The following is a 26,787-nucleotide window of genomic DNA, read 5'->3' as shown; positions in this document are numbered from 1 at the left end:
TCTCTGTGTGCTGAAGAAAGGAGAGAGCCTCAGGGAGCTTATGAGGGGATGGTGGAACCTCGCTAGAGGTGGCATTGCTCTTGGGAGGAAAGGGAAGTTGGACTCTGGTAGAGTGAAGGCCGCCATGCCAAGGTAGCATCAGACCATCACCTAGCAGTGCCAACCAGTCTGCACACCCAGGACCAGGGGCACTGGGAAATAGAAAAAAAGTAAAAAAAAAAAAAAAAAAAAAAAAAAAGAAAGAAAATATAAAACGCACAGTCAGACAATTGTGGGTGGTTCCCAGACTGTCAGGGAAGGGTGAGTCAAGTGTACTAATTTTGAAGAACAGAGGGAAAGAGTCATTTAGAGCTGGCACTGAGCACCTGCCTCTGTATTATTATTTTTTTTTTTAGGCTTTACCTTCTTCAAATCCTATTTTCCCTCTTGCTGGGAGATTGGGAGATTGTGTAGATGTGGACAGACCAATCTCATGAATTTTCAGTGCAACAGTAACATTTGTACTGAAATTTCAAAGAGACGTGGGTGAGCAGGGGCTGGGGGATACCTAGGAAATGATATGGCCTTTGAGAGCTGTACGGCTTCCTCTGACCACCTTGTCCCCATGTACTTCCTTATGGACACTTGTCCCCTCACTGGCATGCTTTACCCTGCCCTAGCAGACTCCCTGTTTGTCTACTGAGACTCAAAACTGAAGCCTTTGGCTTCCTTCTTGGCCTCTGCATTCTCTGTCTTTTATTTATAGAAATGGTAAAGATTTTGTACTTTTAGGTCTCCATTGTCTATAACTAGGCCTGAACTTCAGAGATACCAGTTTCTTCTTTGTTTTCCTCCTGGCAAATAATGTAGCCCATGGTGCATTTGAAACAGACAATATATCAAGGAGCAGACAACACATACAATAAAATAAACAAAAGGAGCGCACAAGCTGCTCACTCCCTTGCTTTGCTCTCCCTGGCTCCGTGGGTGTAACCAGTGCTTTCCAAAACGCGAAACGCGGCCGAGGCCTGCTGCAGACCTGCCCTGTCCTTCTGACATCTTGATGCGAATTTGCCTTTGCCATGTAGGTCAGCCTCTTGTTGAGTTGCAGAGTGATGGAGCCCAAGTGCTGGGAGGCAGTTCCACCCCTGAGTCACAGGGCCTCCGGGTTCTGCGCTTCCACTCCGTGTGAAAGGTCCTTCTGCAACATTCTTGCAAGGTGAGTTTTCTAATTAGCTTTCCCTTATAAGGTGCCAGAGGGGACAATTGGTCAGAGTTAAGGGCCATAGATGGGGTAACAGTGGCCAGGAGATTTTTTTGCCTTGGGCTGGTGGGTGAGAAGAAGGCTTCCAGTTGACAGCTGGTGAGAATTTAATGACTCAGAATTCTACTCTCCACCCCTGGTCTCTCACCCTCCAGTCCTCTTCACTCAGCCAGGCCAGGACTTTGAGAGCATGAAATAATTTACATCATGATTATAATGACACTGTAGCTATCCTCGGGGTTAGATCACACTTTCTTCAAATGTCTAAAAGAAGATGAGATGGTTCTTGACTATTCTTTAGCCCTCATATTTCTGAAAGGAACGTGCCTTCCAGTAAAAGGCTTAGGCAAAACCAAAGAGTTTATAGAGTGGGAAAAAGATTGAATGGTGACTAAATCGCCATGCCACGCAAACATGATGGTCTTCAGCTATCTAAAGTTTCATATGGGACTGCATAGAGACTGATGTATTTCTAATGCATGTATCTTTAATATAAAGTAAAAAAATATTTCAGTTTTAAAACATGAAATTGCAAAGGAAAACTGAGTAGTAAGTTCAATCATAATTCTAATATGTGGAGATAACCCCTGTTTATTATAAGGACTTTTTCTTTCTTTCTTTCTTTCTTTCTTTTTTTTTTTTTTTTTTAACCATATCACTCAGATCCTTCAAGGGGGCAATGATTTTAATTTTATACAGGAAGAATGGATGTGCTAAAATGGCTAGAGGACTCACTCAGGAATGGAGGGATTGAGCAGTTCTTATGTTTCAGTCATCCCAGATTACCTAGTGCGTGTCAAGTCATTCATTTCCAATCTCCTTTAGGGAAAAGTTGATCTTTACATGCTAAGTGTTGTTATAAAGAAAAGTTTGCGTTTAGCCGATGGGCAGAAACACTTAAGTTAAATCCAAGTATGTGGCTGGGATTCCGGTAATCTAACGAGTGTGTTCTAAGTCATTTCTTTACCTGATTTACCACTGAGGTCTAAGAAGAGAAGAAAATAAGGTAGCTCTGGAGACGGCTTCGAGGGATCTGCAGTCACTTCAACTCAGGACCACAAGGAAGAGGCCATTGCAGCATCCACTGTGCCTGTGGTAGCAGCCAGCTGTGATGTAAAGATAATTTCAACACTTAAATTATGTTACATCTTATGATTAAATATAGATTACCCATGGGCCTATTCTTTTTCTATGTTACCAGACACTAGGACAGGAAAAAATCTTCCTAGAACAGATACATAGTGAAGAAGAGTTTTTAAAATGCCCTGGTTTCCAGGAACTGACCTCATCATTAGCAACTACATCCATCTTCAGACTGGGGAAGCTAGTATGTAGGGAAGGAAAGGATTCCTAGGCTTTGTATTTGTACTACTGAGATGTAGTTTTGATACTGTTGATAGCCTTCTATCTAGGAGAGAACATCACTTCAGTTGCACCATAGCAACCACTATTTGAATCTGTGGAGACATAGGTGGCTTCTGCCTTCTTCTGGTTTGCAACTCTGTTTGGGAAAGAAAAGAAGGGTCTTTGAAACACATGTACCATCCAGAAGGAAGGATTTGGCACTGGTAGGAACATTCCCTGTGTTGGATTGAACTGTGTTGTACTGTGGACTGGCAGAGAGAGAGAAAAAAAAAAGGTGGAGAATGGCCCATGCCTGTAACTGGCAAAAATGCTCATGCAGTATTATTTCAAGCCTGCTGAGTTAACAGTGACATTGCAGATGGAAAGGATTACATTCTTGATGTCGGTGTATTCTCTGTGCTTCTTGGCCTCCATTATTTTTCTAAAACCCTGTAAAAGAGGTTTCATTTGTCCCATTCTATACAAGTAGGGTGGTGCTCACGCAGAAGGCAAGCAAGCCTTCTAAAATCACTCAGTTGGTCATTAGCCCTGCAAGAGGACAAGCCTGTGACATTTCTTCCTCTGTTCGCCCTTTTGTTTTGTGGTGGAGTCTTGGCAGTGCTACATTTCAGAGACTGCAGGATGCAAAGACCACGTCATGGAATCTAGGCTATGAGCTGAGAGGCCATCACAGGCAGACTCAATGTTCTGGATGATGTTTTGCAGCCAAATCTGGTGGCCTAGACAGAAGGTTTGCTCTCACGAATTACTCTTCTTATGGTACCATCTAAGACAGTGGTCCTCAGCCTTCCTAATGCTGTGACCCTTCAGTATAGTTCCTCCCATTGTGGTTACCATCACCCCACCCCACCCCACCAACCATAAATTTATTTTTGTTGCTATGCCATAACTGCGATTTTGTTACTGTTACGACTCATAACGCAAATAAATAACTGGGTTTGGGTGGTCTTAGGTAAACCTCGTGAAAAGGACAGTCAACCTCCAAAGGATTCAATCCTCACAGGTTGAGAACCACTGGTTAAGAGCTGATGGAAGAAGAGGCTGTCCCAAGACCTGGGGTAGAATCCGAGGACTGTACCTGTTTTCTGAATCTGTCAGGACAGATCACAACTCACTTATCTTTCCTCTGCCTTGAACAAGTCTTTTTATTCAGAAAAAGAGATTAACATTAGACAGAAATGGCACCCATATCCTGACATCTGATTAAAAGCAGAATAAAGATAAAATGATTTCTCTATTCTTCATGGCTCAGGAAGCCAACACCCCCCACTCCCCACCCCTGGGGAAATGGCCCTCTCCCAGCGGCTGCCTGCTCTGCACTTTGAAGTTGCTTCTAAACCTGTTTGCTTTTGGAGCTCCAAAAATGTTTGTGCTCCCTGCCGCAGGCTGGCCCAGCAAGGTTGCTCATGCTGAGACCATGGCTGGCTTCCCGGGTGAACAACCACGACAGTTAATTACATCAACCCAATTAGCAGAAGCACCCACCTTGTGCAAGCAAGGCTCACCTGCAGACTCACCCGTCTGGTAAAGGGCCCCCAGGGTTTAGTGGAGAAGCTGCTGAACTGAGAGCCTAAATGTTTACCAGTGACCTCTTTTCAGTACCCTCTTGTCTTACTGATAAGTGAAGGAACTGGAAAAAGACCAACCTCTTACACCATAGTCTGCCGAGCAGCCTGCAGATAGTAATGGCTTTCAGATTGTTCCACTGGGGAGGAACGGTCTTCCCTCAGCACCTACGAGTGATCAGAGGTGGAACAGGATCAGATATTGCCTTTGGTAATGAGGTTGTTTGCTTGCCTCTAACAGAGCCCTGAAGAGACAGAGCCCTCTCTGAAAGGCAGGCTGGGGAACGTGACAGCTGTTTTCCTTGGCTCGACACTCACACTTTCCACCTTCACAGGGAATCCAAAGTGTTTGGTTCAAAGAAGAAATCTAATCATCTATTAGCAGCCTACCAGGAGCAAGTTGCTTAAACTCTCTGAGCCTTCATATGCTGTTTGCTAAAACTGTGAGGACACATCACTGTAGGGATAGGGAACCGTCCAGTGATTGGCATCAAGTTGGGAGAGATGGTCTCCAAAGGGCAGCACTGTGGTTGTGATTGCCTTGCTGGCTAAAGGACTCAATGTATTTGTCAAAGGCAAAGAGCTATACTCTGAGATGTATGAATTTTGCAGGATGCAAAACTCAAAAGAAAAAGTTGAAGGAAGACTAAATTAAGCTTGCTTGTTTAGGGGTTAAGATGTTTTCAGTCTAGATTAGATTGGTGTTTTAAGTTGATAGAGATGAGATATGATAGATATTGATTTACATTCAGAATCTTAGACTCACCAAGACAGGAAAAATATTTTCTTCAAGGTTGCCAAATACAAAGAGCCAAAACACTATGAGTATAATTCTTAACTGTTTCTTGGTCTTTCTTGCTGTATGTAGTTTATTTTATTCATGTGTAATAATATAATTGTATATGTAAAAAAAGAAACATAATTTAAAATTGCTAAACATTCTTTTTAGTAAAAAGAAAAAAAATTTTTTTTAAAGTTCCTGAAAATTACTTTCAGAGTTTGGTCAAGAGAATAAGGATGGGAATAAATGTGAAAATATCAAGCAGAATGAATGAGCCATGTGGGTCTGTGATCTGTGTCAGTGGCTTTCCGTTCTCCTCAAGCCTGTTTTCCTCATCTATCCAATGGGAATTCAAATATTATTTCCTCTAGGCATGAAAACTCATCTTTCTACTCAAGTGATGGTGATAGTGATATTATTTGTGTAAATGCTTTCTCCACAAACATTCCTTGACATGTTTTGAATGCCCTTGTTGAATTGGGCCCTGTTACCACTGGCCCTGCTGGAAAAGCATAGCGGAGGAGGAGGAGTCAGTGTCTCCCACCATAGTGCCTCAGCCAGACTAGGGAGGTAGGTAGAGTGAACAGTAAGTATGGCTGGATCATGAATGCAACTTTGCGACATTCAGTGGCAGCACAAGGCATCCCAGCACAGGGTACAGAGGAGATGTCTTGGTAAAGAGATTATTTAAAATGCAATCTGGATGAAGGACAGTTGCAGAGAGACCCCCAGAGAAGCCAGGGAAGCAGAATCGCTGCAGGCTGATAGATTTTAGAGCAAAGGTGACTGAGGGAGTTGTTTAGGAGTATATCGTCTATCCATCTGCTGGGGGCCGAGAGAAGCATCTTTATGGTTAGAAAAAAGTTGTTTGCCAAGTACGTTTGTAGGTAATAGGGGCCTAGGCCCTTAGCCCTTGCTTGGGAATCAGAACTTAAGCAAAAGCATCGCCACTGAAGAGCATGACCTGTTAGTTCCTTCGTTTGTTTTGTATAACCAATCACTCACCTGCAAACCTGGGGGTTTCACTATCAGATGACAGGTGACAGGAGTCATGGAAGGGATTCAAATCTTCTACGGTGGCTCAATGATGTCAACCCAATTACCCGAGACCGCTTATCTGCATGGCAACGGCCCTCAGGTGTTGGTGCCTGTGTGGACATGGGTGGAATTCTTTGCTGGGACACTTGGCTGACAGAAAGTTTGCTCATCCTGGCCTCTTTTTCCCCTCCTGAAGAGAAAGCAGCATCAACCCTTGGCCAAAGCCCAGAGAGCTTGCCTGAGTTCTGGGAATGACAGATGCACTGCAACTTTAACATGCTCCTGAAGAAAAGCTTCTAGGCTATACAGCCCTGTACCAGGGTTTACCCACGGTTTATGCAATTCCAGACTATCCCATAAACAGCTGTTTCTCGTGTGTGCTTCTGCTCCTGTGCTGTCCCGTTCTTTGTTTTGTTGGCCACCTTGGTTTCTTTTCTAGAACTCATGAGGCCTCTTCACAATCCACATTGGATGGATGATGCAAAGCATGGAGGGTCTGAGGACTCTGTGCTATGCTTCTATTTGCTTTGAGAGGGTAGAATGTATTGATTGTTAGACGCCACAGCTAGCATTCCTTTGAAAGACACAGGGCATCAAACATGCAAACTTAGTGGGCTTGTTCATTCATTGTCTACGTTTAATCATCTATGATACTGTAAATGCTGAGTCTGGATATAGGAAGACACTCTCAGTATCCTACATCCATGGCACATCAAGCCACACTCTACAGGAATGTACAGAAAGGTCTCTGACAATGGTAGGGACTTAGCAAATGGAGTCCCAAGTGTCTGGCATAAAGCTAGAGCTTGGTACCTACTTCCCTAAGGTGAAAACCAAGTCCCCAGTTCAGCTCTGTAAAGAATTAGGAGTAAATGAGAAGTAAACACACACACACACACACACACACACACACACACACACACACACAAACACACATACACACAGGGGCAACTTCCCAGAGGGCATTTCAACAGCAACAATGACACTTGCAACAGTTGCCCTCTGCTGTGTTACCAAACAAGGGGACAACAGCAAAGTTCTCCTGAAGCACATGGCAAAGGAGATGCGTCTGATAACAGCCACATAGCAGGTCGGTTACTGAAGACCCAGGTGCTGACCTTACTGGGTTCCTTTGTCTCTACGGGGAATTAGACAGGGGAAGTGGAATAACCGGTCTGTGTCTTTGAGCTCGGGGTGTGGCAGCCTTAGCACTTAAAGTATCTTCTTGAAATGTACTGATTCATCTCTTTATACCCTTCCTCCATGTCTGAGATGGTGGGAGACAAATTTCTCGCCCCTGGAGAAAGCGTGACAGTGGACAGAAACTCATAGACATGATTGGGCTGGGGGACTTCCTTTTGCTAGAGGGATGCTATCTTCTTCCAATGAGACAGCCTAGAACACTTCCTCTGTCTTCTCTAACACTGCCTGTTTTGTGACTAACTTGGGGATCCACCTACTCTGAGGACCACTGGGTTGGTACGAAAGGAGATTTCCAGGCAGTTCCCTGGTCAGAAAGGGTATCAGTGCAGGTCTTGGACATCAGATATGTGTGCATCCCTCTCTACCATTTTCCAGGTTCTTGGGGCAACTTAGCCCTGGGCTGTGACTCGATTCCTGCCCTGTTATGAAATGCCTGCGCCAGCTTGGCACAATCACCTGCCTGATTTGCATTTCTCCACATGTGGCATTCTCATGGCTCCGCTCGCTCGGTTGTAGCTTTCGCAACGCCTCTCACTTCCCTGCACTAAGGCCTCTGGCTTTTGTACTCCATTTAAGATTAGCCAGAAAATCATATTCTGGTCTCTTACTTGCCATCCCATCGCAGACCCTGAGAAGGAATCTACTTGTATCGTACTCTTACTGAGTCTGAGGTCTGTGTTTTATAGTTGGAAAAAGGAAGGACTCAGAAGCAGACTGTGGTTTTTCTAATGCTTCCCTAGTCCTGAGTGGCCGAGTTAAAATGTGTCATGCTCACTCTGTTGCCCTTCACACAGCTTTCTCATTTCTTCTTTTAATCCCGGGAGGCATGAGTTCAAGTATTCATTCATTCTGATTTCCCTCTATGTTATGTGCTTTCTTACACTCTGGAAATAGAGCAGGGAACAGAAGCTATCTCAGAGGAATGCAGTCAGGAAATGTAGTAGATCAGGTGAATTGCAAGTGGAAAGCTTGATAATAAAGCATGCCAGTGTGGAGCAGGGAAAGGCAATGATACCGATGACTGCAGAAGATCAAACGTAAAGAGATACTGTGGCCAGTTGCCCCGAGGTGGTAGACTGTGATTCCCCACTTGCCACAGAGGGTGACACATGGGCACCTATGAGCATACTCCAGGTGTAAGTAACAGGAAACGCAAAGGCCTAAGGCATGAGTATGTCAGCCAACACCAAGAGCAAGAAGGAGACCAGCACCACAGACTATAGGGCAGAGGGTAGTGGAAACAAAACAGAGAAGTCACTGGCTCCAATGTCATGGGAAATTATAATAGCATGGTGAGTGGGAAATACAGTGGATGATTTTGTAGGGTGACACGGTTTGACTTGTGTCTTTTAAGTATTACCCATTTCTGTGCTGAGAACATACTAAATAGAGACAAGAAAAGAGACAAAAAGAAACGTTAATAGGTTATTTTCAGAAAAGATATGCTGGGCGCTTGGAACAAGGTGTTGAGAGTGGTGGTGACACAAATGTAGTGTCTGTGGATAGCAGAGGTGGACACAACCGTGGGGACCGTGGCTATAAGGAAGGCCATGGACAGAAGGCTAGGGCAGCCTGTTCAGGGGAGAATCTGAACACAGCATAGGAAGATAGGCTTCCCGGAGAAAACAAAATGTCCCAGAGTAAAGCAGATACATAATGTACTGTGGCCAGCTACCCATGCTCCCCCAGGACTGTGTTGCTTTCAACACACCCTTCTGTGGAAGTAGGGGTGGTAGAAGAAGGATGAAATGTTCCAAGGTCCATGGGTGGCCCAAGACAATGGTTCTTTATTCAATATGGCTGGGTGAAGCCAAAAGGTTGGCCTCTCAGTGATAGAATAGAACAGAATATAAAGATCCCATAGATGACAATGGAGATGCTAGGCAACAAGAGCAAAGCCATGTAGGTAGACAGCAGGAAGATTTGGAGAGGTAAGCAAAGGCTTTGACAGACTGAGTTCCTTACACTAGAAAAGAAAAAAAAATGATGTGTTTTGACATCTTTGGAAGGATTTTAAGGAAGAAGTGACAACACAAACAACTTAGAGAGGCCACTTGGATTTCCATTTTATTTGTACAAACGTGTTTATTAAAGACCATATATAAAAGTATCAGGTGAGGTAAAAAGCGAAAAGGATAAAATCAAGAATCAGAGGAGAAACTGTATTTGCGACACTTTCCTGTCACGTGTTCTGTTGTCCCATGGACGTTTGCATGCCTAGCAAGATCACATCTCTCTAGAGCAGTGGTCCTCGAACTTCCTCATGCTGTGACTCATTAACACGGATCCTCATGTTGTGGTGACCCACATGAAATTATTTTTTGCTGCTACTTCATAATTATAATGTTGCTATTGTTAGGAATCATAATCTAAATGTGTAATATGCAGGCTATCTAATATGCGAAACCCTGTGAAAAGATCTCTCATCCCCCAAGAAGGGTCGTGACCCAGAGGTTGAGAACCACTGTTCTAAAGCCTGTGCCACCTTCCATAGTTGCCCTATTTGCAAGGACGGCATGAATGTTCTCCTTTGCTCTGCATCTCAGACTGGTGATCTTTGTCCTTTTCTCCCTGGTGATTCTGCCAACCATCAGGCCATTTCTTTTTCTTTTAAAACGTCTCCATTTAGTCCTTGAGTCCCAATTCTCTGCAGCCTGGCCCAGATTATTCTATGCTCACAAAGATGTGTGTTGGGGTCTGCAGGCCTGGACTCGGCTGGGTGTAGGCCATGGGTTGAGAGAAGAGCAGGCACATGGAGAATTTAAAACCAACTCTTAATAGAAGTCTGTCTGTTCTGTTATTGCCACATGCTATCAATCATAGATGACCACAATGGTACATCCCCTTCCCACTGAGACAGACAATTCAGACTCCCCATTCCCAGGCTGACTCACTATGGGGGACTCCCCATTGGCTTCCATAATACCTGTCTTTCCCCTTCAATACCACAAATGCCAATTTTGCTAGTTACGCCAACTGAGGCATAAAAACACTCATTTCTGACTTCCCCAGATCTCAGTCTTCCTGTAGCTAAAGCCCCAGTGTCCCATTCTAACTTGGCCAATGCCACAGTGCACAAACAACAGCCTAATAGGTGAAACATGCTCTATTCACTCAATATCCCAAACTCTAATTTCTAAGATCGTGTGTGCCACACAACATTCAGGGTTTCCTTCTCCTTTAGCAAGAAGGGAAACTAGTTTTGATTCCAACCCTACTGGTGACAGCTTGGATGACTTTAAGAAGTCACTTTCCCTCTAAGAGGCTCAACTTCTCCTTAGTCAGATTAATATAATACCTACAAAGCTGAAGTCACTGGTTTGCAGAGAGAGATGAATGACATCATGGCTGTGAAAGCCACCACCCTTATAAGCCACAACAGTGGCTACGAATGGTTGGGGTAATATTCTTGACAGTGCAAGACTCCTTGATTTTGCTTGCACTGTTTATTTTACCTTCAGTGCCTTTTATCTGAGCTACTCTCCATCGTATGACGAACAGCTGTGGGTTAACTGCCTTGCAAGTTTTTCCTATTCTCTACAGCCGTATCCTGAACCCTGGTCTCAAATGCCTCCCAATGATACATCCTTTGTATTCGGGCAGGTACCAGCATATCGTCTTATATTGTGCATGGTCATCTCTCTTGATCTATAAACGCCACATCTTATGTTTATTGAACATCCCTCTGAACTGAAAAACACACCATGGGTGTTAAGTCAGGTCTTGACACAGTGACTGTGTGGGTGAACAAATGAATGCAGAGACATCCACTTTTTAACCCCTCCCTGCAAAATATGTTAATAGTGCCCCCTGCTGCTGACCAGTGGCTCATGCTTTTCTATGCAGAAGAAAAGAACAATAGTGGAAGGACAGTAGGTGAGATTGGTAGAAAGCTCTGAGCCTTTCACAATGTCTGGGGTGGAGTGGAACCAAGAGAAAAGCTGGAATGCGAGGGAGTCAAAAGGTCCTGCGAGGTCGGCTTTCTGCTCTCCACACAGGTGGTAGACGTCCAGTTTGTGGTGAGACTACCCTTCATTTTATGTAATGAGTTCTTCTTTTCCTGTGTCTGTACCAGGGAAACACGTGTGTTCTTTATGGCCAGAGGTTATTTCTGAGTGTTATTGGAAAACTGATTTGAGCCGTCTGAAGTCGTTCATGAACAATCAGCAACATGACCAGAAAACTGCTAAAAATGCCACTAGGGGACACCACCCCCCAGGCCTCTTCTCTTACTGCTTTGTGTTAGATAGTGAAGTTGACCCCCACCTTTTAGGGATCACATGCTAAATTCAGGGCATTTTCATCTATAATCTCAAATAAGTGTCGTCGTGAGAGAGGGAGCCTATTCTTTCACAGACAAATACTTTAAAACTGAAAGGAATAACAATATCCATTATTTAAGAGCTAGCCAAAAGCCACAGAGGTGTCAAGGGGGTATGAGCTCACCTTTCCATGCTAACCTTTAACTAACTTCAGCACATTGTAAAATAGGGCATGTAGGTACAGAGGAAATGACTTCCTGTCAGTATCTGACGTTCCTTTGCTGGTCTGTAAACACTACTGTCATGGCCACGACTTTTTCTTATTGTCTCTTTCTTGGCTTGATCCTTTCAGCCCCACTTGCTGTAGAGAGCCAAAGCCCAGCTTCAGTCTACGACAGAAAGGCAGATGGCCAAACTATCTTTCTCTTTAATTTGTCCATCTTTCTGCACATGAGGGCTTTACTGCGCGGGATTCTAGACATAATGATACAGTCTGTGTGCTGATTCTGAAGACAGACTGGTTTAAAGTTTTCAACATGACAGTTAGTCATATGTGACGGTCGGATTTTAGTGGGCAACGTGTCCCGGTGGGTAGGCACGCCTCAGAATCCCTGGGACGCAACGCACCCCTCTCGTACTTATCCTTTGAAGTGGCTCACCAAGCGCTTCAAAGCAAAGTTCCTGGTACAGGGAACACATCTGATGTGTTTTTATTACCCTTAGAGACAAAAAAAACTTCACTCAGAAGCCAAATGTCTGGAAGGAAAAATCTGTACCCTGCACTCAGCCCTGCGGCCTGGAAGTTCAGAGAGGGTTGGGAGCGCTCTGTGAGGAAACCAGAGCATGTCTGAACAGAGCTCAGTCAGACAGAGGCTCAAAGCCAGGGCGGCCGCCATCTTGGGAGGAGTCACCCTTCAGGATCTCCACTGGAGTGTGCAGAAGTGGGTGAGGCCTAAGGTCAAATAACGCTGGGTCATTCCCCTGCCTCCTACTTGTCAGAACTGCAACACAGCCACTTGGTGTTTCCACGGGAACTGGCTTAAGTCAGCTTTTTACCAACCCCAGGATTCTTTTTCCCTTGTATGTGAGTAATAACCCACTGTACTTGGCTTTGGGGGGAAACCCAGTAACCCATTATTAAAGGAAGTAGACTAGTAGTACATTCTGCCTGGTGTCTGCACTCTCTAGTCAACGGAGGCTCAAATGGTAACTTTTGATACACAGTTGAAGAGCAGAATAAAGTTATTTATTATTTTCTTGTATGTATGTATGTATGTATGTATGTATGTATGTATGTATGTATTTAATTACTTCATAGCCTGATTACAGCCCCTCCCTCCTTTCCTCCTAGTCCGCACCTTATACTTCCCTTCCTCCTTCCCCCTCCCCTTCTTTTCAGGAAAGGGAGGCCCCCTCCCCACCATGGAGACCAATCCACCTTGTCACACCAGAGCAGGGCTAAGCCCATTCTCTCCCACTGAGGCCAGACAAGGCAGCCCAGCTAGGGGAAAGGGATCCAGAGGCAGGCACCAGAGCCAGAGAGGGGCCCTGCTCCAATTGTTAGGGGACCAAAACTATGACCAAGCTGCACATCTGCTACATACGTGTAGGGAGCCTAGGTCCAGCCCATGCAGGTTCTTTGGTTAGTGGTTCAGTCTCTGTGAGCCCCCATGGGTTGGATGACACTGTAGGTCTTCTTGTGCTGCTCTTGACCCATCCAGCCCCCTCAATCCTTCCTCCCACTCTTCCGTAAGACTCTCCCAAGCTCCACCTATTTGGCTGTGTGGTCTCTGCATCTGTTTCCATCAGCTGCTGCACGAAGCCTCTCAGAGGACAGTTATGCTAGGCTCCCGTCTGCAAGCATAGCAGAGTATCATTAATAATGCCAGAGGTTGGCTCTCTTTGGTGGGTCTCAAGTTGGGCCAGTCATTGGTTTGCCATTCCCTCAATCTCTACTCCATCTTTAATCCTGCAGTTCTTTAGGCACAAGACAAATTTTGAGTCAAAAGTTTTTATCGGTGGAATAAAGCCAAGTATGTAAATTTGCGACATTGTTTGTGTCGAATACTGGGCGGTAGGAAATACAGTTGTTATTTAATTACCAACATTAACGCCAATGAAGTATACTAATTCATCTTCATATTATCTCACAAGGAAAACATATCTTGAAACTCTGAACTTTAAAATGGGGAGGGAAAGCATGTTCACGCTTAGCTGATGTTGCCAAACAGCGCGGGCTGTCATGGGAAACCTAAACATTGTCCTGGTGACCGGAAGCCTTGAAGTCAGTTTCTGAGCCTCAGGGCCTCTGAATTCTTCTAAATCTAAGAACTATTCTTGCCTAAGACCGTCAAAGGCATTTGCAAACAGCGAACAGGCCAAAAGCAGGTAGAGAGAAGAAACAAAATGTGATGGGGCACAAATTATGTAATGGCCTATTTGACCCCTTGGTTTTAAATAAGGCAAATTGGCTCCATTTACTCCAGCTGAAGATAATTTTCTTCTTGTGTTTCCCAAGGACTCTGAAGCCCTGTTCTCTGTACCACTGGGAAAGATGTCCTGAACAAGGCACATATGCCCCCACCCCACCCTGAGCTTACCAAACACTTTCAGCTTTTCTGATGTGGTTTAGGGCTGGGATGGCCTCCTTAGTCCCAGTGTGACTTGATAGCGTAAGGGGTTGTGTGAGTAGCCTGGCCCCAGGGTATGTGGGGCAGATGGTTCCATGGCTTCCTAGGCAGAGGCAACACTGCAGGTGGGGTCATGGGCTCAGGCTGTGTGTGTGTGAGGGCCTCTCTCAGCCACTTCTGACAGTAGCTTCTCCTCTCCTCTTGGGTAGGAAGCATGCTCCCCCAGGGCTCCACTCCACCCACTTAAATAATACCTCCCTTGCCAGGGAATGAAATAAAACTTCCTCCTTACCTGGTATTTATTTGGATTTTCACAGCACTCATTAAAGTCTTTTCCTAAGGCAATCTACAGTAAAGATCTTATTCCACCCTACCCCCTAACAACAACTCCAGTGTGAACTCTCAAAGGCTGAGTATTTTAGGCCTCCAGAAGCCGTTCTATTTGCATTAAGGACCACTCACTTGCGGGCAGTGGTGCAGTGAGAGCTCAGGGGCCACATCTGCTTATATATAGCAGGACCAGTTCAACCGTCACCTTTGTAAACCCTTTGCCATCCCAACCAATCCCTTCCCTGAATTCATCTGGCCTTTCTGCCCTATGTCTACTGTGATTCCTGTGTTAGAGTATTTATTTTATACTGACAATTCATTTACATTGATTCCCCCTCACTTTACTTTGTGTCCTGCCCCGCCCCCCACCTCATTCTAAGTTTCTTGCCTAGCCTAGCGACTCCAGACTATCTGAAAAGTGAACTCGCTGTGATCAGGGCTTTGTTTCACCGTCTTCCCCGAGACTTCCCCTTTTCCCCTATTTACAGCATAGAGATTGCATTACTGTCTCTCATAATTATGTACTTATATATGAATGCCAAGTGCTTCAAGACCATAAAATACTTTACAAATGCCAACTGTGATTATAAGTCTTTTAAACAATGGGACATATGGTTCATGAGTGGAAACAGATGAGACATGGCCAGCAATTCTTCTTGCCCAGTCCCTGTTTCTACTCCACCCGCCATCAGACAATAGCTCAAAGGTGAAAACATGAACCTGGAAAGGAGAAGGCTTTAACTATAGAAGGTCTATAGGACTTCCAGAACGTCTATAGGACTTCCAGAATGCCTATGGGATTTCTAGGCTCTATGTCAGGGACCTGACTTCATAACGTAAGGCCTCTGAGTCTGAGAAGAGGAGCCTGAGCAGGGAATTCTACATATAAATATGATTAACATCCAGTCTAAGGTGGAAATAGAGGCTGAGATGGAAACACTACTTGTTCTTACATATTGAGGACAGAAGATGAGTAAGCAAGTAAGAAAGGCAGTTAGCAGGAATGATTCCCAACCTTCCTCCTGGATGCTCTTGCTCACTGGCCTCTGGAGAAAGGGGAAGCAGGATATATCTTCTTTTCCTTGTTTCCCCTTCCTCTAGATGTATAAACATTACGGCTAGGAAATGTGTTTTTTACAATGAGTAGAGTCAATCATATCTCCCCTCCTGTGTTTCAGGAAATATGTTCCTCGGTTATTTATTGTGTTGTGGCTTCGTCATAAGATTTCCGAACAAGAGATGATCCACTCACTCCAACATTTCCCATGGCCTCTGCTGTCAATCATCCAATCCTTCTGTGCCCGGCATTGTCTAGTCTCAGGGGTCAGGGCAACAGTGGGCACAGAACACACTGTGATTTGTAGGGAGGCGGAGGAGGCAACAGGCACCCAGACAGCCTGATGGAGACAGTGCTCTAGCCGAGCAGAGAGCTCAAAGCTGGCTGACGTGACTTGTCTCGATGTTTCTGAAGATGTCGATCAGGTTAAGAACCAAACAGGCCCCATTGTCTCTGATTGAAAACATCAAATTATCTGGAGGCAAACGATTGGCAGGTGGGCTGCCAGGACCGTGTAGGGAGATCACTTCACATCACAGACTTCTTGACAGAGAGTCGAGGAGAACCCTGGCCTGTAGTTTGGGATGTTTTGCCAAATGGCTCTTCTTTGCTCCCAAGAGCTCAGGGGTGAGGGATCAGTTCTACCTTCCCCCACTTTTCAGCTTCAGCCCCGTCAGCTGCCTCAGGATGCTTAACTCTTTGGCATGGGGAGCTGCTGAGGTGGCCCCATTACTCCTTCCTTGACGTCAGTGAGGGAGTTGTTCCCCGTGGCTGTCTTATGTGAAATAATTCAGCATTTGTACTTCAATTAAAATTCACAGGTATATATATGATTAAATGGAACTGACTCACTTCGTGGCTCCTCTTCAGCTGGACAAGTGCCAAAGAAGTGTTACTTACGTGCTAGTGATGAAAAGCCAGGGAAACGGAGAGTTCCTGTCAGTGGGAAGGCAAACTGTGCAGAAAGCACTTCATATCCCAGGTCAGTCCCTTCCCAAACTTAAGACAAAGACCATTTCTGCCTTTGAGGGACAGAAAAGAAGACACCGACCCATCATCATTACTCTGGTCAGGAGCTGTGCTGGGCACTAGGTATGTCTCACGAATGAGAAGGAATCCAGTTGAATTAGAGACTTGTGTCCAGTGTACCTCATGGGACAGAAGGAAATGGAAGTCATCTGTCACACAATGGTTGGCAGGAAAAGAAGAGTTTTCTTGAGTGTCTAAAATAATAAAGTAAACCCCTTTTCTCTGATGGCATAGTAGACAGGCCTGCAGAGGTGACAGAGAGAGCGACTGTTCTAATATGGTTTCTCCTCTGTCTTGGAAGATTTTGTTTCTCTCTCCGGCCCTGTGATCTTTAGTCAAGGGACTGCTCTCCTTGTCTTCACCTGTGAAATGGACATCAGCTCCCATGCTTGGAACAGCCATGGCTTCCTCAGCAGTGAGCATGTAAATGGGCAGAACCATTTGATATGATATTACAATGAAAAAAAGAAAGAAAGAAAAGAAAAGAAGTCCCTGTGAAGTATAGAGCTTTTACAAAGGGAGGGACAAATGATCCCTAAGCGATAAAAGTAGGGCTTTGCTGCCTGGGCTGCCTTGAGCAGAGAGTCCTTCTCTGTAAGCTATAAAAAGGAGCCATGGTGTAAGGACCCACACCTGTAGAGGCATGGACGTGTGAAAAAGTCCCACCTTTGGCCAAAGAGGAAAAGGTACCAGTCCTCTAAGTCAATGAAGCCCTGCACCCAGATTTTAGTGCCACATGCGAGGCTTTCTCCCATTCCCCATTCCAACAGTCCTGGCTCTAGTTCTGGTCCTGTCTGCTTTAATTCTTTCAGCACAAGATCATGTCTGAGCCTCAGATTTTGCCCAGAGAGAAAAAGGGAATTGAACTGTAATTTCTGTGGCTTTCTTCAGCTCTCAAAAACAACACAACTCCGAATGGGATTTTCCATTTACCTGTAAACAGGATGGTGTAACATACCGACTCCAGTTTCTGAATTTGGCTTTCCTAGGTCATCTGATGGCACTCCCTAAACATTTGAATGAAATTATGCACGGTTTGATGTGGAGCAGATTAAAAAGTGAATGCTTTAGTGCGTCCTCCATGTTCCAGGTGTAAGGCAACATGGCGAACCAGCAGAGCAGGAACAGCCACTCCCTGCTGTCAATGTGACACAAGATGAGATCTCACAGGACCCTGGCGCCTACCGAGGGCTCTACTGGCTGGATGGCACACTCCAGCCTGAAGCCGCTGCCTCTCCCAGGACACCAGCACACCCAGGAAACAAGAACTGTGAGAAGCCAAAGACTAAGTCCTTTGTTGATGTCTTGTTACCAGAAAACAGAAATTAGATCCTTGCCCAGATCCACCTATCATGGATTCTGAGTGCCAGCAAGGGCTTTGCGCTGGAGAGCAAGCAAATAAAAATCAACTTCGTCACATATCACAAACTGTTAATCCTGGACTTGTGTTGAACGTTTCATAACTGCATACACCTGTAGTGACCTCACTTGCCACTCCCAGATGCTACCAGAAAGAAGTTTGCCCGTGTTTGCTAATATTCCTAAAATTAGCCTTGCTATTTGTTTGCATTTGGTTTGTATCTTGAGCAAGGCATATGGTTTTGGAAACAATTATAATGAATTACACCATTTTTTTTTTCAGAAAAGGAAACTGGAGCCCAAAATGAGGAAAGGAGTCGCTCTAGATCACTTGGGAATCGAGGGCTTTTTCCATTCTTCCATGGCAGAGATACAAACAGAATTTTGGTTTGGCGGCAGAAGGCTGACAGCACACAGCCCTATAGTTGAATCTCAATTTCAGAGAACAAAGGTCCATAGCACTAACCAGGTTACAAGCGGCAGAACGTAAACCTCACCTTGACTAGTGCACATTGCAAGAGTGGGTGTGGTCTCCCCCACTAGCTAGACATGCCACAGGCTCCCAGAGGCTAGAATAAGACAGAGCAGTGCCTTGGCAGTGAAACCCTAAGTCTTCGAGTCCTCTGATTGTACACTCCAGCTTGCTAGCCAGTTCTGGTCCTTCCAGAGTATGCTACCTACTTTCTTGCTGCCCACTGTCTGCTAGCAAAATTGTCGTGGTCCATCACTCCTGGGATGTCCCAGAGAGTTACAAGACCATCACTGGAAGATAAAACGGGCACATATGAGGAGACAAAAGCTGCCACAAGGCTCCCTTTATTAAGCAACCCAGACACAGCGTGCCTCTGTGAGCCCACAGCAGCACTAAGAAGAGGCTGTCCGACAGAGGCAGACAAGGAGCAGCATGAGAGAAGTGACTTTTCACCAGCAGCATCTTCTCTCCAGCAGGGGGAGCCATAGCGCCTGAGGCAGGGGGATTAAAAATGTTCTTCCTCCATGATCACTGGGGTGAACCTTTGCTGCTGGAACTTCTGTGTGACCGTTCAGGGACGACTCAGGGGCTGACTTTTACAGAGCACTGTGGAGGGGAAGCAAAACTTCTGTTGAAAACAGCATCCTAAGTTCCATGCACGGCAGCCCCATGCCACAGTCCTTATTCCAGCGGTGGCTTCGTCAAGGCTGAAAGATGCTGCTGTTTGTGATTCTTATGCCCTTGCAGACTGAATTAGGGGCTCATCAACACAAGCCAAGCTTGCTGGTAAGAGTCTGAACTCTTAGCCATCGGCACCATGAGAGGCCACGGGGGAAAGCAGCAAGCACTGAGGCCTGAGGTCAATTTACACACCAACTTTAGAACTGGGGCACACTCTAGTCATGGGGCTGCTGAGTACCAGCCTATGGTGTTGAGCTTCTGGATATGCAACATAGTGTGTGTGTGTGTGTGTGTGTGTGTGTGTGTGTGTGTGTGTGCGCGCGCGCATACATGTGCACATGCATGCACATGTGCATGTATGTATATCTATGTATATATGTGTGTGGCAATGGTATGTATGTGTGTATGACTGTGTGTGTCCGAGAGAGAGACATGTAGTGTTTGTGTATCTGGGCCATCTGTGTTTGGGTGTGTTTATGTCTGTGTGGCATGTTTGGAAGTTTGTATGGTGTGTGAGTGGCGTGTGTGTGTTTCTATAGTATATTTGGGGTGTTTGTTTACCTGTGGGATGTGACTCTGGGTGTGAGGTGTGCTTGCGGGCACGCCCGAGTCCTGAATGAGAAACTGAAGAAAACACAAGGAACACAGGAAGGAGGCAAAGCGAGCACAGGTAGGCACAGAGGAGGAATCTAGCCACGCCCAGTGTCCTGTTAATTTATACCACGGCTCTGTACAAAAATAAAACAGTTCTCATAAGATTATCAATTTAAATAAATAGTCAATAGAACACTCTCTTTTCTATAGCTCATCTCGGGGGTTAATATTCAGTCCATGTTTCCCGCGCTGTTCTTGATCCAGGATGGCAATCACTTCATCAGCCTGTATCCGCTCCTGCAAAAAAGACAATTGACACATTTCTGCTACAGGCATAATAAGCAGCCCAGGCAGCAGATGCTTCCCCCACACTTCCAGCCAGCCATCTGTGCACAGATTGGCGCTACATCCAGTCGGGGATAAGGCTGCTTCATCCGAACCGGGCCACTCGCCACACATGCCCAGGTTCGAGGCAATGACCTTCTGAGGTGTCTCTTGAGGAGGAAGCCTCATCCGCTCATCAGCTTTCTACCCTTTCTGTCTCACTGCCCCATCACCATCGCCCCCTCAACTCAGGGCTCAGACTGAGCTCGCCATTGCTCCCTGAGCTCTGCCATGCTCTTCCTCATGACTTTTGTCTCTCAGAAAAAAAACAAAACAAACAAACAAAGAAACAAAAACTACTGTAGTAGTTTGCCTGAAAAGCCTGGCCGTAGTCTCCTGCAGTTGATAAGACATTTGGCCTTGGCTTTCTGTGTCCTGTTTCTGTCCCTGTCTCTTTATAGAATATGCCTGTAGCCTTGTTTTAGGCCAGAGTTTCTCAGCCATGGCGCCACTGACATTTGAGAGGAAGAAGAGAGAAAAGACAGAGAGAAGAAAGAGAAGAGAGGACAGAAGGGGGACTTTCCTGCTTACTGTAAATATTAAGACTTGGTCTACAAGATGTCCCCACACTGTGAGAACTAAAGTTGTGTCTGAACATTGTGAAAGTTCCTATAGATAGCTAAGTGCCGTGTCTTAAGAGCAACCCATAAGGATCCTTCTCGTTAAGTGCTCTAGAAGGTTCCAAACAAGTTTTACTCCTCATTTAGGCTCCTGGTGGACATTCTTCCTTATGTCAAGGGCAACGTTGTCCTACGTGGGGCTCACAACTCTTCAGCTGGGCCCAGGTTCTGTTTTCGTAGTGAGCTATAGGGTTTTTATTTTTATTTTTTCCTTCTTATTGTGCCCTGCCTCTTGGCTTACCCTCTACCACAACTCTAGATTGCCTAAACGTCTCTGAGGGTTCATTGTCGAAATACTTTCCCAGCCCTAATCTGGGCAAAAAGGCTCCCTCGGATGCTTTCAGTAGAGTCTGCATTTTCTGTTACCCTACATCAGTCTAGCATGCCTTCCTCCAAACTTCACAGGCAACCTTCCCCTGTGGGTAGACCATCATTTATATGTGGCACTCCTCTAAACTAAGTCTCCATGGTGGCTGGAGCCATCTTCTCAGTCCAGGCTTTCCCTAGGAGTAGGGAATCTTACAGGGGGTGTGGGGAGTGGAGGGTGGCCGCAATGGCTTCTTGGCAGCTAGAATAAAACCCACGTGTCTTAATGTGCCTTGTGGCCCCTGCCTCCACCTTATCCTCACGCCCAACGTTCATCTTTTGGAAAATATCCTAGCTACTCTGACCTCCTTCTGAGAGCTGTGTTTTCTGTTTGTTTGTTTTCCTGGCACTAGGGATTGGACCCCGAAGCTCGCACGTGCAAGGTGGGTGCTATGGTGCTGAGCATTCTCCCAGCTCAATTTTTATTTCCTGATTACTCTACGCCAAACCTCTTATCTCTGGTCTGTCTTTTACAAGTTGTCCTCTGCCTGGAATACTCCCCTGTCCCCTGCAGTGCTCCTTTTAGTTGGCTCTTCCTGCCACTTGGTTGCAGCTCACATGTCACGCATTTGAACATAGTTTGTCTACTATCTACAGTTAAGTCAGTTATGTTCTTTTTTCTGCATATCACTCATTGGTGTTGAAAAACAGTCTTCTGATTTTTTACATAATTTTGCTTGTTTTATTGTCCTTTTTTCTCCTTTTAGAATGTAGGCCAGAGAGAGAGAGAGAGAGAGAGAGAGAGAGAGAGAGAGAGAGAGAGAGAGAGGAAGCTCATTTTCTCAGTCACTGATATCTGTGCCTATAAAACCTACTACCCACTATTGAGGGCTCTATGATATTAAAGGAGAATCATTTATGTGGATGGAAGCCAAAAGTGCTTCCCACTAGAGAAGCCCAGCTAATAAGGCTTATTGCCAACCCTGCCTTCCAAATGAAATCTTCCCTAACTGATTCTTTATGTCTCCAAGTCATCATTTGCTGCAGTCAATCCTTACAAAACTCTCCTACGGTTTTACTAACTTGGGTCCCTGTTAGCATCTCTCCAGCTTGACTTTAAGTTCCACACAGTAGAAGCTGTGTCCTATCCAATTTCTAGTCCCCATTGGCAGTCCCTAGAACAGTTTCCAGCACACTAAATTATAAGAATAACCATATTCTGGCCCTTGCCAAGCAGAGGCTGGGAGTTGATAATGATGCCGCACGCAGGCAACTAAGAGGAGGAAACACACTGAATAATGGAAAACCGCACAGTTGCTTCTGAAAGTGGGCCGCTCAGCAAGCTCACAAGCATGTGAAGCTTTCATTGATGGCCACCAGAAACACCAGTGCATGGTTCTCCTCAAGGGAAGGAAGCCACGTGTTGGCACAGCATCTAATATTAAGTTTGTATGTGACTGGATAATTCCTGAAGATGAGGAGTATTGCATATATGCATGCATGTATGTATGTACTTATTTGGTTTTTGTTTATTTGGGTTTTTTGTTTTGTTTTTTGGTTGTTTGTTGTTGTTGTTGTTTGTTTTTGTTTTGCTTTGTTTTGTTTTGAGAAAGGGTTTCCTCAACTGTCCTGGAACTTGCTCTGGCCTCGAACTCAGATATCTGCATTCTTCTGGCTCCTAAGTGCTGGGATTAAGGTCTGTGTGGCACCACACCCATTCAGTAATTTATACAGACAACCTTTTACTTCTTTTTTTCTTTGTCAGGCTTTCTTTGTTCAGGGATCCGATTTAAGTCTGGGTTTAAATCAGAGATTCACAAACTTTGTTACATATTAGAACCATCTGGGAAAATTTAAACTCTGGGTACTCGACAGCTCTGTACATAATTAGATACGAACATCTGAAGGTAGGAATCAGGTGTTAAGTTTTCCATGCGTTAGAGCCTCAGGTGATTGCTGGGACTCAAGGCAGAGGAGAAAATTTTCCATTAGCAACACTAAGAGGTGGTTGTCATTTCCTACGGTGACCACTAGGTGCCGCCACAGCCTGACGAGTGGAGACATTTCTCAGTACTTTTCCATGAAGCTTTAACACTGGTGTTGAAGCAACTCGTGTAGGAAGAAGCAGAGAACTAGGTTTGCATTAATGGTTTTTATAAGTGCAGTGCATTGTGAGGGAGTGATGGATATAAAATGCTATAAAATTAATACTAAAATAGGGTGCTGATTTTCCCACAATTTGTTGTCCACACCTTAACACAGGGGTAGTGGTGCTGGCATTTTGTAGATTTAAAACCCAAGGAGAGAGAAACTACAGGTGCAGGAGGCTGTTGTGCTTCCCACAAAGTGTTTTGGGCTCTGCTGGCTTCTATCCATTGTCTCCTTTTTTGTCTTCCTGTGCCAGGCTGTCGTCTTCCTGTCTGAGCTAATGCAAGCCGTCCTTACAGCTCCCACTTAGGATGCTACTGCAGTTTATCCTTTTCCTAGCTGCTAGACCTCCCTTGTAGCCCAGGGCTATCTTCTATTCACCTAAGCACTCTAAAGACCCACCAGGCAATGAAGAAAGTGCCTTGAGAGTGTGGGGAAAAATGCTGTTTCTGATCATTGGAAAGGGGGATATTTCTAAACTTCTGCCGCTGAAACTGGATACAAGTTATAAATTGAAAGGAAAAAATATGTGTGACATCTTTTTGAGACTAGAACTTCAGGGTCAGGGGGGTATGGCCTTGTTTAAGACGCACAGGGTTTCTTGCAAAGGCAGTTGGCTAGTCCTCAATTGCCATGTCCTGTGGCTCACTCTAACTCCAGGAGGCTGGGCGTCCTCATCAGAACTCCACTGCACTCACATGAGCACGTAGCCATGCGTAATTAAAAATTAGATACACCTTTAGCTGCGCTTAGTGCATGCCTTTAATCCCAGCACTCAGGAAGCAGAGGCAGGAGGATCCCTGTGAGTTCAAAACCCGCCTGGACTACAAAGTGAGTCCAGGAAAGCTATTTCTACACCAAGAGATCCTGTCTCATCATCGCTGTCATCATCATCATCAACAACAACAAAAACAACGTACAAATCTTTAAAGGGGTAAACTAGAATTTCATGTCTCCATCTGCACTCAGGTCTTCAGTAGACTCTGAAGTCATGAGTAGACTTCTGTGTTGGCTTCGGGTCTACCTTCAGTGATCTCTGCCATCAGTCTCTTGACCTCCGGTGGAGTTCTGAGGGCTATTTTCAAGCTGATAAACCCAGTGGACCAAGGCGAGGACTTGGAAGTTACTCCCCAAAGGGAGCCCGAGTCTTTTCTCCCTGGAGTTCCTATTCTGCCTGTGGGTCTTGACTTTGGGCCTCTTGACAGATGGGAACAGTAAGTCTCCCAGACAATTCAAATATAGTATTATAACTTTTAACTTAATAACTTTACAAATAATAATGATCTTCCATCTCTCTCTGTCCTTTCGCACCCATGCTTCAGAAACTGGTCAGTGCTATTTTGATGCGTTCCTAACATTTCTGGTGACCAGGAGACCGTCCTTGGCTGCACCACTGTGTCAGTGAGGTCAATACTCAACATTCCTTGCAACAACCAAAGTGCATGAATAGATCTATTTCTGCAAATGTCTTCATGGGTAAAACTCAACTGGGTAAAAAGTGCCTTCACCACCCCCCCCCCCCCCCCCCCCCCGCCAGCTCTCACTACAGGATTAGGAATGAAGCAAAGGCCCTTAAAAGGTGGTCAATCCAGGGAACTGGGCTGCCTTGTTAGCAGCTGTGAACTCACCAGCTCTCTGTATAGAGGGTCTAGGGTAAACCACAGCGCCACAGCACAGCGCTGCCCTTTGGTGACCGCCTTCACCCCATGTGGGTTCTCACCGCCAGATGAGAAGCTGATCATTCGCCCACATTTCGGCTTTATCGAGGCCTGGCAACAAAATAAAAATGAGCCATTCAGTTCCTACACCATGTGTCCTTGTACCATTTCCTTCTGTGCAATTCCTTATTTGGGTTAGATTTTGAAGCAAAGAGCAGTAGGGTCTTACGCGTTGAAAAACGCACAGATTATGTCAACCTTTTACCTACAAAAATATAAAAGGTTTCTAAATAACATTCATTTTATACAATAAAAGCACCGAAGCAACGCGTGTGGCACGTCCTGTGCACGTGGGAATCACATGGCACGGGCTGTGGGGACAGGTGCCCATTCAAGGGCACACACCTTCCACTTCAGTGCGCCACCACAGCTCTTGGCACTATCAGTTCATTGATGCTCAAGATGGAGATTCATTTTAATACCCATGAAACTGGAAGGAAACCAGGACCCGATGGGTCCCAGAGACGTTTTATTGTTGGCCTAGGTCATGGTCATCCTTGGTAATTCTCCAGCCGAACACCCACACAATCCCTCAGGGTGACCTGCTTGTGTGTTCTCTCAGTGTACTGTCTTGCCCAAAAGTCAACAGAAGGCTGAGCGGCCAGCAAGCTTTGGGACCTGGGCTGCAGTGCAAAATTAACAGGAGACTCTTAAGGCTGAGCAAGGGTAGGCAGCTGAGCGTTAGAGGTTGTGGTCCTGCGTCTCAACAGGCATGCAGGAAGGCAGAGACCATTTTGTATCCTTTAGGGAGAATGGATGCTTACTCATCCCATTGGGCTTGGACACATGCAGCAAGCCAACAACTGTAGCCCTGGACAATGTGGGATGAAGGGTGAGGTAAATACAGGTCCATTCCACAGCTAAGGGACTGGTTCTTTCTAACCCTTTTGGGACTGTGTCTGGATTGTTTCCTAAAGTCCTTGGATGCTACATAAGTTTTACTCTTGTCCTGCGACTGTGTGTGGGAAGCCAGAAGTAGACAAAATCAATATTATAAACCCCAGGAATTGTGTGTGTGTGTGTGTGTGTGTGTGTGTGTGTGTGTGTGTGTGTGTGTGTTTGGTAGTGGTAGTGGTGGTCGTACACATGTGTTCAGGTTTCCATAGAGTTCAGAAGAAACCATGGGGTCCCAGAAGCTGGAGTTTAAGGCAGTCGTGAGCCGCCGGATGTGGGTGCTGGGAACCGAACTCCGTCCTTCAGTATCCAATGTGGGGAAGGGAGAAAGGAAACCTTCCCATTCCTCCTGAGATTGGATTAAGTTTGTTATGGGAAAGGAGGGAGATGAGAAGTCCTCATTTTTAAGAATCCCTACCTGATCATTTTAATTATCTACAAAAACCCTAAAACTCTGCTACATGTATGAATGTGAAGTGGTATTGAGCTTTTCCATTAGCAGCTTAACATCTTTTCTTTCACTTTGTGGAGGGAAGTAGATTCTTGGTCTTGCGATAGATGCCTAGGTGATTAGAACTGTGGAGCCGTGCAAGGGGAACACCCCTCACTTTTGCAGTAGAAGCTGCAAGATAGTGCTTAACTTACACTCAACCAAGAATGGGGCTGAGCTACATGGTGTCAAGGCGCTGCAGCATCAATCACTGGGCACTTCCAAATACGGCCACTAGATGGAGTAGAGGCAAAGGAATCTGCAATCATCTGTCTGATTTTCTTCAGTTTTCACGTTTTGGAAGTTTGGAAATAAAATGTTTTCTGCACACAGCTCTTCCAAAAGTTAAGACTCATTTGCAAGGATTCAAATTCCACCCAAGTTCATCAATCTTGATTTATTTTCTCAGAGTATTAGCTTCAAACTACATACTGATTTATTTTTCTTTTTAAACAAAAAGGGAGTATATACTGTTTGAATATACATTGTTGCATTCAATTTCATGAAATATTTTGCATTATAACTGTCTTTCTGGGTACTATTTCCACATTCTCATAGGAGTCCCTTTTAAGCCACTGATAGAGAGCCTGAGATATCACCACTTATACCATTGTAGTG

The 26,787-nt window shown here is 45.3% G+C and overlaps 1 protein-coding gene across 2 annotated transcripts in view; it reads right to left on the bottom strand.

The window, feature by feature from the left end:
* Positions 1-18,662: 18,662 nt before the first annotated feature.
* Positions 18,663-26,787, bottom strand: part of P3H2 (prolyl 3-hydroxylase 2) — a 131,057-nt gene continuing 122,932 nt past the window's right edge. The window contains exons 14-16 of one of the 2 annotated variants that reach the window (XR_014783385.1): positions 24,696-24,836; positions 19,577-19,906; positions 18,663-18,940 (exon numbers count right to left, since the gene is read on the bottom strand). Coding sequence is in view for 1 of the 2 variants with exons in the window: in XM_084802530.1 (XP_084658656.1) it covers positions 19,814-19,906; positions 24,696-24,836 (234 nt within the window). In the remaining variant the exon portion in view is untranslated. Of the gene's footprint in view, positions 19,907-24,695; positions 24,837-26,787 lie in introns of both variants that reach the window. The other variant, XM_084802530.1, reaches the window with a different exon arrangement.

This window comes from Acomys minous (assembly GCF_964271855.1).
Source record: "Acomys minous genome assembly, chromosome: 11".
NCBI classification, from domain to species: Eukaryota; Metazoa; Chordata; class Mammalia; order Rodentia; family Muridae; genus Acomys; species Acomys minous.
The sequence above is the reverse complement of the archived record's forward strand: the minus strand, read 5'-3'. Positions and strand labels throughout refer to the sequence as shown.